A 17,682-nucleotide genomic window follows, 5' to 3' on the forward strand; every position below is an offset into this window, starting at 1 on the left:
TGTATATGTGGGGCACTTTGCTGGTAGTATACATGAGGGGCACTTTGCTGGTACTGTATATGTAGGGCACTTTCCTAGTACTGTATATTTGGGGCACTTTGCTGGTACTGTATATGTGGGGCACTTTAGTGGTAGTATATATGTGGGGCACTTTGCTTGTACTGTATATGTGGGGCACTTTGCTGGTACTGTATATGTGGGGCACTTTGCTGGTACTGTATATGTGGGGCACTTTACTGATAGTATACATGAGGGGCACTTTGCTGGTACTGTATATGTAGGGCACTTTCCTAGTACTGTATATTTGGGGCACTTTGCTGGTACTGTATATGTGGGGCACTTTGCTTGTACTGTATATGTGGGGCACTTTACTGATAGTATACATGAGGGGCACTTTGCTGGTACTGTATATGTAGGGCACTTTCCTAGTACTGTATATTAGGGGCACTTTGCTGGTACTGTATATGTGGGGCACTTTGCTGGTACTGTATATGTGGGGCACTTTACTGATAGTATACATGAGGGGCACTTTGCTGGTACTGTATATGTAGGGCACTTTCCTAGTACTGTATATTTTGGGCACTTTGCTGGTACTGTATATGTGGGGCACTTTGCTGGTACTGTATATGTGGGGCACTTTACTGATAGTATACATGAGGGGCACTTTGCTGGTACTGTATATGTAGGGCACTTTCCTAGTACTGTATATTTGGGGCACGTTGCTTGTACTGTATATGTGGGCACTTTGATAGCTCTATCATTACTGCGGGCAGTCAGCTGGCACTATTTATGGGGGTTACACTTTAGTTGTAATCATGGGCGTGGCCTATATGCATAGGCGGGGTATACACAGCAGATACATTTCTAGACTTCCTTTTTACCTGTAGAAGATTCAGACATATACTATACGCAGGTATTATTACTATCAGTTGCTGGTTATTGGGTGGAACATTTTTGGGGTGTGAGATTTTGACAATGAACTTAAACGTACAATAAAGTCACAGACGAGGTTTATCGTCCCTTCTCCTTCCTCCCCCTATGTAGAAGCCATCTGGTCGGGGGCGGAGGGGATAATGGAGGCCCCTGTAGACACAGGCCTAGGAAATGCACATTATGAAAATGCTGTCTGCTCGGCTCCCCTGGGCCCCTGTGGTCGTAGCTGATCCTATCTGTACTGAGACAGGACGGTCTCTATAAAGAGTCTTATCTCCTCCACCATTCACTATTTGCTTCCTACCCGAGCAGATGAGAAAGCTATGGAGGCCAAGAAACAGGCGCAGAAATAAAGTCTGCGCAGAAATTTAGTCTACTGCAAATATATAGTATAGCACTTCTTTGTATACTTTTTATTATGTTTTAGGCAATTTTACTAATTTTTGTGCATTTTTTGTAAGAAATCTTTGGCGTTTTCCTGGGTTCATTAGCAGTTTTTTCCAAAATCGCAACATGTAGAGACTATGGCTTCTTTTTTTTTTTTTTTTTTGGGACAAAATCTTGGCATTTCTCATCCATAGAAGTCTATAGTAACAATAAAACACCATAAAAAACACATGTGGGTTTAGCATTTTTTTAGGCTCTCTTTTTTACCCCATTTCTCCAATAGAAATCCTTAAAGGAGTACTATTGAATTTATCCTCAATCCAAAAGACAGGGGATAGGTGTCTGATACCAGGGACCCCCTACGATCTCCTGCACGGGACCATGGTTCTCCCCGGGAACGGGGCGTGTCGACCCCCACACAAAGCAGAAGCCAGCATGCCCCCTCCATGTTTCTCTTTGGGAGAGCCAGACATACAGTGTTCACCTATCTTCAGATCTCCTATAGAGATTCCTGGAGGGGGGCGTGACATTCACCACTTCCAGGGAGAGTCGGGGTCCCATAGGTCGGACCCCCCTGTGATCAGACCTTTGGATAGGAGATATATTTTTCCGCAGGATAGTACTCCTTTAAGTCACATGATGATGGAAGAATCACATGACATTATAAAAGCGTAGGGGAAACCAAAGGTTAAAAAAAATGACAAGGCTATAACCCCCTATTTAAATAATAATAGAAAAGAAAAAAAAAACGCCCAAAAAACAGCATCTTAAGAGTGCAAAATGTCAGGGCAATTTTTAAGTTTTTGTGGTTTTTATTGGAAACACAGACAGAGAGGGACATTTTTCAAAGCAAGGACCAAGCTGAACAAGGACCCTGATGCTTTGCTCCAGATGAATTATTGACCTCTGGGCGGACCAGTGACAGCCTGTCTACCAAGTCAGGGAGGAGGACTTCCCTGGATTGCCCCTCAAACCCCCCCCCCCCCCTCCCGAGGAGGACTTCCATGATTACATATTTTCCAGCGGAGTACCCCTTTAAATAAGGTTTCAGGTTGTTTCACGGAACCCTGGCTTTGGGGATCTAATTTATGGGCTTTGTGTGGGGGAACAGCAATAAGGTTGTGGTTCACCGAGGAACTTTTGGCTTAGCCCACTGGTGACACCTACATCAGGGTTAATAACCAAAATGACCCCCTCACGGGGTGCTAGAGGCCAAAAGTACACTATTTACTAAACCCCAGGGCCGTAGCCCGGGGTAAAAAAAAAACACCCTATTAACTAACCCCTCTAAAAAGTAACTTTAAAAACACTATATTGCCGCCTCTATATGTTTCACCTTTGTTGTTGCCACTGTTTGCCTATTGAGAACGCCGTGGAGACGGCGAAACATGTAGAGGCGGCAATATAGTGTTTTTAACTGTGGTGCTTATAGGGATATTGGGTTTCTGCAGAACCCTTTATTTTGGAGGCTCCTGGGCTCCATTTATATAGTTACAATCCCTGGTAGCACTGACTTTTAAAGTTTCTTTTCTGCGATTATTTACATTTTAATAGGAATAATAAAAGTTACTTTTTAGAGGGGTTAGTTAATAGGGGTGTTTTTTACCCCGGGCTACGGCCCTGGGGTTTAGTAAATAGTGTAACCTACATCAGGGACTACTACCCTCATCATCACTCGCTACATCATTTCGCTGACCAACACTGGTGCACAAGTCATGGGGTCTCCTCTGCCAGTGCACCCCCCACCCCCAACATTATATCCTGATTTTTGGAAGATGAGCTGAGACAATGCACAGACACCATCTTCCATTTTCACCAAAGAAGACTGAACGCGGCTTTAGCAGGTTTCTCTATTTGACACAATGACAGGCGGGTGTCAGCGAGCGGCTGTGAGGATGGAGCAATTATCCGGAGCTTCTGCATTAAACATTGTGATTTGCTAATACAGCTCTAAGCCTCAGATAAGCTCTTCTTCTCTCTCGACTCAATTTCCTAAATTTCTTAAAGGCACGGGCTGCAAATTCCACTTTGCAAGCTCTATCTAAAACAGTGGTCTCCAAACTGTGGACCTCCAGTGCAAAAGTACAACTCCCAGCATGCTCGGACAGCCGTTGGCTGTCCGAGCATGCTGGGAGTTGTAGTTTTGCAAAAGCTGGTGGTCCACAGTCTGGAGACCACTGATCTAAAGTATCTAAAGTAAGTAATTACTGTACCCTGGTCAAATGGTATCAAGTCTATCTTGGTCATGTAATGCTCATGTAACCCCCCCCCCCCCCCCTGGGATTACTGTTGTGTATAATCCTGCAATTACATGAAGTGTCCAGTAGATGGTAGACTGCACAAGCAAACAAACTGAGCAGTGACTAAAGCTGGGAAAAGAGGAATCTTTGAGAGCAAATAAATGTCATAAAAAATGCCATGTGGTTTTAGCATTGGTGTCTCTTCTGCTTCCCCCCCCCACCACCACCACCACCACCACTCCCCCATTTATTTCATAGAAATCCTTGAGTCACATGATCACATGACTTGTCATGATAAAAACTCAGGGGGAAAAAAGACACCAAACAAAAAAACAAAACAAAAAAAAAGACATCAACATTAAAATCCACTTCATTTTTTTTCATAAAAAATTCTGCAATTTTGCTATAACTGCACAAGCAAATTAATTGAGCAGTGACTAAAGCTGGGAAAGGAGGAGTTTGTGGACATGTGCTCATAGCCATTTTGGATTTTTCAGTTCCTGCAGAGCAAGCAGAGAAGACACAGAGGGACAGCCTATGAGGGATCCTGGTTCAAAGAGTGCCTGCATCACCTGAGAGGAATCTGTTAGTAGGCTAAACAAGATCCAAACAAAGCTCTTCCAACATGAGTGACAAGATGTTACGTACAGAGTTTGGGGCCATAGGAGGAGGAACATGATCTGACTGAAGATTAAAGAACAATTCAATCAGCAAAGCAGCAGAATTCAGGACCTGCAGGACCTGTAACACTTAAAGGGGTACTTCACTGAAAACATCTTATCCCCTATGCAAAGGATAGGGGATAAGATGTTAGATCGCAGGGGTCACGACCCCTGTCATTCGATGGACGGAGCGAACTCCGCTCTGTGCCCGATGACTGGTGATGGCAGCTGCCTCACCCCCTCCATTAACATCCATGGGAGGAGGCGAAGACGGCTATGTACTAGCCATCATGACCCCTCCCATAGACATGAATGGAGGGGGCGTGGCGTGACGTCACAAACGCAGAAGCTACAAGCTTCCGAGTTCCGGACGCCGCCACAACGGCGGGACCCACACAATCTAACATCTTATCCCCTATCCTTTGGATAGGGGGTAAGAGGTTTTCAGCGGAGTAACCCTTTAAGACATGCTACATTAAAATGTGCTGGAGACATGAGAGTAATGAATACTATACTATAAACAGATTTTAAGACACTAGGGATAGGAACAGGACCAGTCTACCAGACTGAAGATGGAAGAACAATTCTCTGACAGCCAAACAGCAGGATCCAGGACCTGCAGGACTTGTAACACTTAATGCATGCCACATTACGATGGCCTAGAGGCTTAAGATTAGTGAATGCCATGCTACGTACAGAGTTTGGGACACTAGAGGGTGGAACATGACCAGTCTACCAGACTGAAAATCAAAGAATAATTCCATGATGCCCTGACAGCCAAGCAGCAGCATACAGGACCTGCAGGACCTGTAACACTTAATGCATGCCACATCACGATGGCCTAGAGACATAAGAATCCCATGGTATGTGCAGAGTTTGGGGTCCTAGGGGGAAGAACATGACCAATCTACCAGACTAAAGATTAAAGAACAATTCCAGACAGCCAAGCAACAGGATACAGGACCTGCAGGACCTGTAACACTTATGTCTCTAGCCCATTGTAATGTAGCATGAATTAAGAGTAATACATCCCATGGTATGTGCAGAGTTTGGGGTCCTAGGGGGAGGAACATGACCAGTCTATCAGACTGAAGATTAAAGAACAATTCCAGAGAGACAAGCAGCTGAATACAGGACCTGCAGGGCCTGCAACACTTAATTCATGCCACATTACGATGGCCAAGAGATATACGACTAGTGAATGCCATGCTATGTACAGCGTTTGGGACACTAGGGGGAGAAACATGACCAGTCTACCAGACTGAAAATTAAAGAATAATTCCATCATGCCCTGACAGCCACAGCCAAGCAACAGGATTTAGGGCCTGCAGGTCCTGTATCCTGCTGCCTGGCTGTCAAGGCATGATGTTATACTCCATGCTACATTACAATGGGCTAGAGACATAAGAGTAATAAATCCCAGGGTAAGTACAGAGTTTGGGGTCCTAGGGGGAGGAACATGACCAGTCTACCAGACTGAAGATTAAAGAAAAATTCCAGACAGCCAAGCAGCCGAATACAGGACCTGCAGGACCTGTAACACTTAATTCATACGATGGGCTAAGAAATAATGAATGCTATGTACAGACTTTGGGACACCAGGGGGAGGAACATGACCATTCTACCAGGGAAAGACCAGTCCACACATGTCCTTATAGCTAAACAGCAGGATACAGGACCTGCAGGACCAGTCATAGGCAGCGTTTTCAATAGTCGTGATAGACTGGCCATCACCTGGTAGACTGGTCATGTTCCTTCCCCCAGTGTCCCAATCCCTGTTCGTACCATGGCATTCATTACCCACATGAATAAAGTGCCCGTTACAGGTCTTGCAGGTCCTGTTTCCTGCTCCTTCCAGACAGAGCTAAATTCAGGGCATGTTGTAGTTTTGCACATGTCAGGATCACATCTGTATAGTATGGTTAGTTGTGTAGTGTACATCATAAGTGGGCACAGACAGAAGATAATACACTGGGCACCATGCAATAACACTGTATGTAAGGAGACGACTCCTCGCTTTAATTGGCACCAGGGCGACGGATTTGCTAGAGAGCCGAGTAGAAGGAGCTCTGTGACGGGCATTTCTTCTCTCAGCAAGGGGCCCACATACTTCTCTGTCTGCCCCTTCCTCAATGCGTCTGTATTGCTGGCATAAGCCCTCGGTATTTGGCATGCAGTCAGGGCACAGGGCTTTCCCACTGTTGGGTGCCAAGGCGATTTCTATTCATACTGTTAACTGTGATAAACACACAGGGAAGAAAAAAAACCTCATTGGGGACAATCGATGTCTAACATACTTAACAGCTGTAGATAAAGGCGGCCATTGAGTGTGTGTAAGAGGTATAGAAAGGCGCAGACCTAGTTAAAGTCGTATTAGTCAGAATGGGCGATGAGGCGGGCGCGCTCGGGAGATTTCTCTTCTCCTAAATGCTTTGTTCCCCACTTGTCTCCTGAGACATCTGAGGACACGAAGAAATAATACACACGTAGAGAACGTAGGTACGTAGATTGGTCAAAATCTATGCAGAGGGAAAGTTGACCAGTTGCCAATAGCAACCAATCAGATTGAAAAATTAAAGTAGAGATCTGATTGGTTGCTATGGGTAACTGGTCAACTTTTCCTCTACACAAGTTTTGATAAATTTCCCCCATAGACACCATCACCAGTATGAGGAGCCTAGTGCTTTATATGGGATTCAGGGCATAAATATACGGACATCAGAAACAATGTCAACAATGGCAGTAACAACCCCATAAAGTACCAGTACCAAAGCCACAATAACACTGCAAGTAAACCTGTCCAGAGGAAAAGTTGCTGAGTTGCCCATAGCAACCAATCAGATCGCTTCTTTAATTTTTAACAAGGCCTCTGCAAAATGAAAGAAGAGATCTGATTGGTTGCTATGGGCAACTGGGCAACTTTTCCTCTGGACACGTTTTGATAAATCTCCCCCAATGCCCTTATAACAGTGCCAGAGACAACGACACATAAAGTGCCAGTAATAATGGGGGAGATTTATCAAAACCTGCCAAAAGTTGCTGAGTTGCCCATAGCAACCAATCAAATTGCATCTTTCATTTTTAACAACAGCAGAGGAAAGAAATGCAGAGATGGGGTAATATAGTGCAGTTAATCCTTATTATAAAGGTTGGATATTGCTCACCTTTGGGTGTTGTGCAGGGAGGCACGACACTGGCAATCGCATGTAGCAAGTACCTGGAAGCGGTGTTCGGTATTGGGGGGCAGTCGGCCGTCGGTCCCGCTATGAAAGCGGTGTGGATACAGGAGAAAACAACTGTTCCTGTGAGACCCTGGCGAGGTTCCCGCAGAAATCCAGCAGAAAATTCCGATTTCGGCTAAGAGGCGCACACCCAAGTATTGTGCAAAGAAGCAGGCTTTATTAATTCATAAAACATGCAGTGTGAACGGGACAACGCGTTTCAAAGGTTTTCCTTCTTCTTCAGGTCCGTTGTCCCGTTCACACTGCATGTTTTATGGCTTTATTAATTCTTTGCACAATACTTGGCCGAAATCGGAATTTTCGGCCGGATTTCTGCGGGAACCTCGCCAGGGTCTCACAGAACCAGCTGTTTTCTCCTTCATTTTTAACAAGGCCTCTGCAAAATGAAATTAGCGATCTGATTGGTTGCTATGGGCAATTCAGCAACTTTTCCACTTGACAGGTTTTAATAAATCTCCCCCAATGACCCCATAACAGTGTCAGTAACAGCAACCGATAACCCACAACACATAACAGTGTCAGTAACAGCAACCGATAACCCACAACACATAACAGTGTCAGTAACAGCAACCGATAACCCACAACTCATAACAGTGTCAGTAACAGCAACCGATAACCCACAACATATAACAGTGTCAGTAACAGCAACCGATAACCCACAACCCATAACAGTGTCAGTAACAGCAACCGATAACCCACAACACATAACAGTGTCAGTAACAGCAACCGATAACCCACAACACATAACAGTGTCAGTAACAGCAACCGATAACCCACAACTCATAACAGTGTCAGTAACAGCAACCGATAACCCACAACACATAACAGTGTCAGTAACAGCAACCGATAACCCACAACACATAACAGTGTCAGTAACAGCAACCGATAACCCACAACTCATAACAGTGTCAGTAACAGCAACCGATAACCCACAACATATAACAGTGTCAGTAACAGCAACCGATAACCCACAACCCATAACAGTGTCAGTAACAGCAACCGATAACCCACAACTCATAACAGTGTCAGTAACAGCAACCGATAACCCACAACACATAACAGTGTCAGTAACAGCAACCGATAATCCACAACTCCTAACAGTGTCAGTAACAGCAACTGATAACCCACAACACATAACAGTGTCAGTAACAGCAACCAATAACCCACAACACATAACAGTGTCAGTAACAGCAACCGATAACCCACAACTCATAATAGTGTCAGTAACAGCAACCGATAACCCACAATACATAACAGTGTCAGTAACAGCAACCGATAACCCACAACCCATAACAGTATCAGTAACAGCAACCAATAACCCACAACTCATAGCAGTGTCAGTAACAGCAACCGATAACCCACAACACATAACAGTGTCAGTAACAGCAACCAATAACCCACAACACATAACAGTGTCAGTAACAGCAACCGATAACCCACAACTCATAACAGTGTCAGTAACAGCAACCGATAACCCACAACACATAACAGTGTCAGTAACAGCAACCGATAACCCACAACCCATAACAGTGTCAGTAACAGCAACCGATAACCCACAACTCATAACAGTGTCAGTAACAGCAACCAATAACCCACAACACATAACAGTGTCAGTAACAGCAACCGATAACCCACAACACATAACAGTGTCAGTAACAGCAACCGATAACCCACAACACATAACAGTGTCAATAACAGCAACCGATAACCCACAACTCATAACAGTGTCAGTAACAGCAACCGATAACCCACAACACATAACAGTGTCAGTAACAGCAACCGATAACCCACAACCCATAACAGTGTCAGTAACAGCAACCGATAACCCACAACACATAACAGTGTCAGTAACAGCAACCAATAACCCACAACACATAACAGGGTCAGTAACAGCAACCGATAACCCACAACACATAACAGTGTCAGTTACAGCAACCAATAACCCACAACACATAACAGTGTCAGTAACAGCAACCGATAACCCACAACTCATAGCAGTGTCAGTAACAGCAATCGATAACCCACAATACATAACAGTGTCAGTAACAGCAACCGATAACCCACAACACATAACAATGTCAGTAACAGCAACCGATAACCCACAACACATAACAGTGTCAGTAACAGCAACCGATAACCCACAACACATAACAGTGTCAGTAACAGCAACCGATAACCCACAACACATAACAGTGTCAGTAACAGCAACCGATAATCCACAAAACATAACAGTGTCAGTAACAGCAACCGATAACCCACAACACATAACAGTGTCAGTTACAGCAACCGATAACCCACAACACATAACAGTGTCAGTTACAGCAACCGATAACCCACAACACATAACAGTGTCAGTAACAGCACCCGATAACCCACAACTCATAACAGTGTCAGTAACAGCAACCGATAACCCACAACACATAACAGTGTCAGTAACAGCAACTGATAACCCACAACTCATAACAGTGTCAGTAACAGCAATATAACAGTGCCAGTAATAATGACCCCATACCAATTTCAGTAACTATGTTCTCATAACAGTGCCAGAGATGACATCTAGGGTTGCCACCTGGACAGTTTTTACCGGCACAGCCGGTATTTTGGCCATCCTGCCAGTATTTTCATATTAAAAATACCAGCAATGCAATGGCCAGCATCTATCCAACCAATCCTCCAACTCCCGGACTGTTGCACCATAACCTGTACCAGTGTTTCCTAACCAGAGCCATTGGCTGTCCTGGCATGCTGGGAGTTGTAGTTTTGCAACAGCTGGAGGCACCCCTGGTTTGAAAACACTGACCTATACAGTCCACCGACCTATGATGTCCATCGCATAAACAGCTATCCGGCATCGCAGACTGCTTCAGCTGCTGCCGGATAGCCGTTTAATGTGCCCTCTGTGGTCCGGTGAGTGTCACTCACCTGTCCACGACATTCCAGACCATCCTCTTCAGGCTCTGCTGCATGGCCGTCGCTCTCCTTCGTCATCATCACGTTGCCGCGCACGCCGTCCTCCAATAGGAACGGCGTGTGCAGCGATGTGATAGCGGTGATGGAGAGCGACGATCCAGGGCAGCGGTGATGGAGAGCGACGATCCAGGGCAGCGATGATGGTCGGGAACGGCAGGGACAGGTGAGTATAACTTTCTATATTGTTATTGCACGGATCCCTCCACATACTATGGATTCAAGTAACGATGTTTCATTTGGAACGAATTACCATCGTATGTTGAGGGACCACTGTATATAGTCCAACATGCTGGGAGTTGTAGTTTTCATTTGGGGCAGCTGCTGAGCCACAGTTTGTTTCAGGGCATGCTGAGAGTTGTAGTTAGTAACTTAATTAGGAATTTAATAAAAAAAAATAAAAAAACAATGAAAAAGTCACATCGGAACAAAAATGGTTCTGTTAAAAACTACAGATCAGGGCGCAAAAAATTAGCGATCATACTGTCCCGTATAAGGAGAAATAAAAAAAGTTATAGGGGACAAAATAGGACAAAATTTCCCCTGCATACTGTATATGTATCCTGTGATGTCATGCAAATATAATGAATTATGCAAATGAGCATGGCTGGTATTTTTTTTTTCTTATTTGAAAGAAAGGTGGCAATCCTAACGACAACCCATAATGTGCCAGTAACAATGTCGTAGTAGTTCTGCACCAGCTGGAGGCACCCTGGTTGGGAAACACCGCTATATCGTCTGACACTGTTCTCAGCACCAGGCAACTGAACTTTGGTTAATGTTCCATTCTGGGCTTCATATGGGTTAATATTTCCTCCCTCGACCTGAGATGTCATGGATGAGCCGGGCCCCTGGGCGCACACAAGAGAGGCTCAAAGGAGTTCATTACACAGTGAGGGCCGATCGATGGGACAGAAAATGAGTTTGTCTGCCGAGTGCAGCCGGAGTGACAGGAGGGACAACAGGGGTCACCCTGATACAGGCAGCGCTGTCCACAGTGCTACCGAGCGTACCGGGGACCACCGAAAGATAGCTAGATTGATATATTAGGTAGATAGATAGATATAAGATAGATAGATATAAGATACATAGATATGAGATAGATAGATATGAGATAGATATGAGATAGATAGATATGAGATAGATAGATATGAGATAGATAGATAGATACACTAGGACTCTTAAAAATCACCTAGTCCGGAGTACTTTCCGGTCTGCTAGTACTTCTCAGGTACACCGACTTACCAAAAAAAAGAAGCCAGATGGATCTCCAGGTTGGAAGCCACTGAGCATATTTCCTAATCCGATTTTCACGCTGCTCTGTTTCTTCCTTACCCTTGGTCTTTGCTATCTTTCTCTTCATGCTACTTACCTTCTTTTTTCCACAGAACCATCATAATTGAATGACTGTGTTCTGACACGCACAACAGTGGGCATCATAAGGCATTGCCGCGATGACAGACCGGCAGGGTAGCGTCTAGTTGCTATGCCGTGGGCGCCAGGTTATTTATACCGGGGCGTTGTGCAATTTTTTGTGGGCGTGACCAAGCGGATTTGCTGAAACAGTCCGTCACCTGCGAGCTCCACAGAGCTCCTGTTTTTCCCTTCCTCCCCTCCCTGGTATTGTTCCCCATAAGAGGGAATACTGAGCTTCCGCGCAGGGCTGGTTTTAGACTTAATATGTCCCTAAGCAAAATTAAATATTGGGCTCTAAAAGCCAAAATACTGCACTAACAAATCAGTCACATTTTCTTAATTCAGGATGTAGCGGCCCTCCTTCCGCAAACACTGTAGCAGCCGCAGGAGGTCCCCCTGGAGGATGGAGGCCCTGGGCAGTTGCCCTGTTTGCCACCCCCTAACACCTGCCCTGCTTCTGCATCAACTTCGGGTGAGTGCGATACTATACTTCTCTACACATATTTTTATTTTCACTGACACTTCTCCCAAATTATTGTTTTTCTAATCAGCACATGAAATCCGCAATTCTCACCTTGAGGTTTGGGTTTGGTGATCTTTCCGCATGGCTTGGATAGTGTCACCGTCTTCTGGCACTCAGCGTTGTGCAGGGCCCTCTTCAGGCTGCCATCCCTCGTCTTCACCCCTGACACTGGATTACATTCTCCCCAGTCCTGAAACTGGTACTTGCACTCAGCTGGTGGGTGAGACAGAATAAGTGAGACTTGATAGAAAGTTATCAAGAATGAAATAAAAAATGTAACTTTAAGATGGTGCTGCATTAGAATAAGGCAAGACCACCTGGGGCATTGTGTCTGATAGCGGGTCTCATACAGAACCTACCAAAAGTCAAGAAAAATAAAAAGAAAATGTACTAAGGGTGTATTATTTTATAATTATTATATAATTATAATTTATAAAGGAATAAGGATTCATTTTTAAAAAGAAATGTTTTACTTGTAAAACCCCATCTGACCACACGGTGCGCTATTAAGAGGAAATATAGGCATGAACAATAGAGAGGAACAGTATAATACTCTCACCTCCAAACTGCTTCTTCCAGTTACAGGGGATCTTACACTTCTGAGTCTTCATGGTCTGTTTACATTCCTTTCCTGATCTGGTCCCTTCCCGAGTCCCGATTCCACAGTCTCCGCTGGTGGCCACACACACGCTCCACTGCCACTCCCCACAGTCTGACTTCTTAGCCTTCTTCTCTGTAAGGTCAAGCATGATGGTATCGCTCAATAATAACAAAGATGATGCATTATCCCAGAGAGGGTGGGAGGACTAATCTATATATGTATATATATATATATATATATAAAACTCAATGGGGTTTATTTACTAATGTGATCCCGACTCTTTTTTGTCGACCTTTGCGCCCAAATTGTGTCACACGTCCCTTGCAACACAATTTGCGACCAAAAAAACCAAAACCCTCCATTTTATAAGAAAAACCCAAAAAGGGAGTGTAACCACGGGATAAAGTGGGCGTGGTCCAGCAAAAGGGGCGTGGTCCCGACAGTTTTGAAAAATCCTAACATATTTACTATGGTTTCCACAGAAAATGTGGTGGATTTGAGCTGAGGAAAACCCGACTGATCAGAACAGTTGTAAAAAAAAAAAAGCAAAACGTAGGGAAATGTGCAAAATGTAGGGAAACCTTAGTAAATACCTTGGGAAAATACCAGTCGGAAATCAAAACCCACAAAGAAACCTACACTCTACTCTTAGTAAATAAACCCCATTGGCCCTCATTTACTAAGAGTGTTGTGTAGGTTTCTTTGTGGGTTTTAATTCTCTACAAATTTTTTTCCACGGTATTTACTAAGGTTTCCCTACATTTTGCACTTTTCCCTACACTTTGCTTTTTTTTACACATGCTCTGATCTTTAGCTCAAATCCACCACATTTAATGTGGAAACCTTAGTAAATATGTTGGGTTTTTGTTAATATGTCGGGAACACGGCCCTTTTCTGAGACCACACCCCTTTTTCGGGTTTTCTTAGCAAAATGGAGAGTTAGTCGGGTTTTTTCAATTCTGGCGCAAATTCTGGTGCAAAATCTGGCGCAGACAGAATTTCTGGCGCAATGCGACAGAATCTGGCACATAACCCGACAAAACATGTCGGGTTTGCAATAGTAAATGAGGGCCAATGTGTGTATGTTCCAGCATCACGTCCAAATCGCTAAAGATATTGACATGAAACTTGGTCACATGTTACTTATATGTCAACAACAAACATAGGATAGGTAATTTAACCCTTACTGCCCCCATTTGCGAGAGTCAGGGTTTTTCTTTAAAGTCCCATACAAGTCTAAGGGAAATATGTTACTGCATAACTTCCAAACGGCTGGAGATATTTCGAGAATTCTTGGTCACATGTTATTTATATGTCAAAAAAATATATATATAATAGTTCAATTAACCCCCTAACCTGCCCCCATATGTGAAGGATGGGATTTTTGTTTCAAGTCCCAGACAAGCCTTACTCCACTAGCTTCGCTCTGCATCTCCTGGTGAAGGTGTCAGTCCGGCTGGCAAGCCAAACCCTCCCTGTATGCCATGTCCCATCTCACAAAGACACACCCACCTTTTAAGCCACACCCCTTTACCACAACACAGCCCCACCTGAGGATGGGACATGAGGATTAGAAATGAGAATTAGCTATGGGGACAGGATATGAGGATGGAATATGAGGAGGGTATATGAGGAGGGGATATGAGGACAGGATATGAAGACGGGATATGAGGTTGGGATATGGGGACAGGATATGGGGACGGGATATGAGGTTGGGATATGAGGTCGGGATATGAGGTCGGGATATAGGGACAGAATGTAGGGAAGGGATATGAGGTCTGGATACGAGGACAGGATATATTGACGGGATATGGGGTCGAGATATGAGAGCAAAATATGAGGACAGGATATGAGTGACTACGTCAGTCCGGCTGGCAAGCCACACCCTCCCTGCATGTCATGTGCCATCTCACAAAGACAAACCCACCTTTTAAGCCACACCCCTTTTATTTTTAGCTTACAATATCTTTATCACAATGCAGCCCCACCTGAGGACGGGATATGAGGATTAGAAATGAGAATTAGCTATGGGGACGGTATATGAGGACGGGATATATGGGATATGGGGACGGAATATGAGGACAGGATATGAGGAGGGGATATAAGGACGGCATAAGAGGATGGGATATGAGAATGGGATATGGGGATGGGATATAGAGAAGGAATATGAGGAGGGTATATGAGGTTGGGATGTAGGGACAGGATATAGGGACGGGATATGAGGACAGGATATAGGGACTGGATATGGGGTCGAGATATGAGAACAAAATATGAGGACAGGATGTGAGGTTGGAATATGACGAGGGGATTTGGGGTCGGGATATGAGGAGGGGATATGGGGTCAGGATTTAGGGACAGGATATGAGGTTTCTCCTTTGTTTCTTTTCCTCCCACACAAGGAAAAGGTAGGAAAAACCGGGCAGCGCCGAGTACTCAGCTAGTAACAAGATAAAAATAAGGCCCCTTTCAGCAGCCACTTGACACCAGCACAGGCCTTACCATCTGTGTCAATTTACATTTTACATTGCCTGGTGGGGTGGGCTCTGTCCACAGCTTCATTGTATGAATGAGTGGATGTCCCAGGTATCAGATCCCCATCAATAAACAAAGTTATGGCACATTCTACCCCAAAGGGGTCTCATACTACTTGGCCAAGGCTTCCGATGGACTACAATCACAATGGAATACACCGAACATATATGCTCTAGTCATGCAGCGATCTTGGCGGTAACCGGGAGCTCTGTCACTAATTACCAGTATGGACATGCCGGCAGATGTTATCCTAGAAATGGAGAAGTGCCCTCTACCTAGGTGGAGGACCTCTACCTATTACCAGTAACCCCAACTCCCATCATAACCACAACATTGTAGGATATGTACATGAAACTATAGAATGTTATTAATGTAGAGGTTATTATATATGATGTGAGAATTAGACAGGAAGTGGGTATTACACATGAGGTAGGTTTAGATGTGGAGTGTGCATTAGATAGTTATAGGCTGGGTATTAGACATGGGATGGGTATGTGACATTGTGTGAGTATCAGACATGGGGGGTATAAAATATGAAGTTGGTATTATAGTTGGGTTTGGTATTAGTTATAGGGTGGGTATTAGATATGGGGTAGGTATTAGACATGGGGTGGGTGTAAAATATAACGTGGGTATTAGATATTGGGTGGGTATTAGACATGGGGTGAGTTTTAGACATGAGGTGGGTATTGGACAGAATGGATATTAGATATGGGAGGGGTATTAGTTATAGGGTGGGTATCAGACATTGGGGGGGGGGGGATTAACCATGGGGTAGGGTATAACATATAGGGTGGTTATTAGAAAAGTCACCTGATAATTCATAAACAAACCAGACATGGCCATCTTACCTTGCTTGTCTTTCTTCACTGTATCCGTCGCAAGTACCGTGATTACCAAGAGGAACGCCAGCAGCGCCAGTGTGAATATCCCATAGTGATGATTCATCCTGTAGACAAAAAGAATGGGCAATAATAATCTGTGATCATCTACGTATAATGCAGAGACAAGAGGTGACAACTACAGTTGGCCATGTTGAAGGCTCCGGAGAGCTGTGTCTGGTCACTCGGTCACCCAAGTAGCACTTTCGTGCTCTCTCATCCCTTTGATGTTATGCAGGTTGTTACTAGTGTTGCTCGCGAATATTCGCAATTCGAATATTATTCGCGAATATCGCATATTCGCGAATTTGCGAATTTCGCGAATATAGCGCTATATATTCGTAATTACGAATATTCGTTTTTTTTTTTTCTTCACAGTACACATCACAGTGATCATCCCTCTCTGCTTCCAGCTTGTGTGGTGTAAAGAAGGCTGTAATACTACTGTGTGAGACTGGCGTGAGAAAATTCGCATATGCGAAAATTAGCATATGCTAATTTTCGCATATGCGAATTTCCACATACACTAATTTTCGCATGCGCGTATTTTCGCATACGCGAAAATAAAACGAGAATATAACGAATATGCGAATATTCGCGAATATATGACGAATATTCGTCCATATATTCGCGAATATTCGCGAATTCGAATATGGCCTATGCCGCTCAACACTAGTTGTTACGCCATCTTCCACTGATATTTTAAGTAATACAGTAGTTCCATATGGCGACATGTAGTGGATCAAGGCTCTGTAGTATGGTGCAGCGCTCAATACAATGGCTTTACAAGTGCATTGAGCCTTATAGTTAGGCATGTAGCTATAGGGGGTATAGCATGTGGGAGATTAGCTCTGTAGAGCTAGGCAAATAGCAGCACTCAGAGGCAGGGACATTGAAGTAAAGTGTAAACAAGCCTTCACACTAGGGCACAAAATACAAAACAAATTCCTGCTCAATTAAGCGGTAACTATACAATAATGTTCCCTATCTATACAGGTGGCTTACTACCAGCCGCCCAACAAAACAGACATGGAATGTGTTATTCACATACATCAAAATGTCCCCTTTTGAGACTGCAAAGTTCAGGACTCCCAAGTTACAGGTTCCTCACTGCATGCAAACTGAGTTACACCTTGTCTTAAAGCCTAGTAACCAGCTATCTTCAGTACCTGTGCTGATTTCGGTCACACTGAAAACCTGGAGTGGACAGTAAAGAATTGGAAGGACCCACTAGCAACCTGCCTGTCATTCCGTAAAAAGTCCTTATCAGCTACGGTCTTTTAGGGATTTCACAATTT

General features: G+C 44.2%; 1 protein-coding gene across 1 annotated transcript in view; it reads right to left on the reverse strand.

Annotated features, from left to right (window-relative positions):
• PTN (pleiotrophin) overlaps window positions 1-17,682 on the reverse strand; it is a 48,713-nt gene that overhangs the window by 9,206 nt on the left and 21,825 nt on the right. Inside the window, exons 2-4 of the mRNA XM_056517755.1 lie at window positions 16,355-16,452; window positions 12,930-13,103; window positions 12,422-12,583 (exon numbers count right to left, since the gene is read on the reverse strand). Of these exons, the coding sequence (XP_056373730.1) occupies window positions 12,422-12,583; window positions 12,930-13,103; window positions 16,355-16,451 (433 nt within the window). The 5' untranslated portion in view covers window position 16,452. The remainder of the gene's footprint in view (window positions 1-12,421; window positions 12,584-12,929; window positions 13,104-16,354; window positions 16,453-17,682) is intronic.

This window comes from Hyla sarda, chromosome 4 (genome assembly GCF_029499605.1).
Source record: "Hyla sarda isolate aHylSar1 chromosome 4, aHylSar1.hap1, whole genome shotgun sequence".
NCBI classification, from domain to species: domain Eukaryota; kingdom Metazoa; phylum Chordata; class Amphibia; order Anura; family Hylidae; genus Hyla; species Hyla sarda.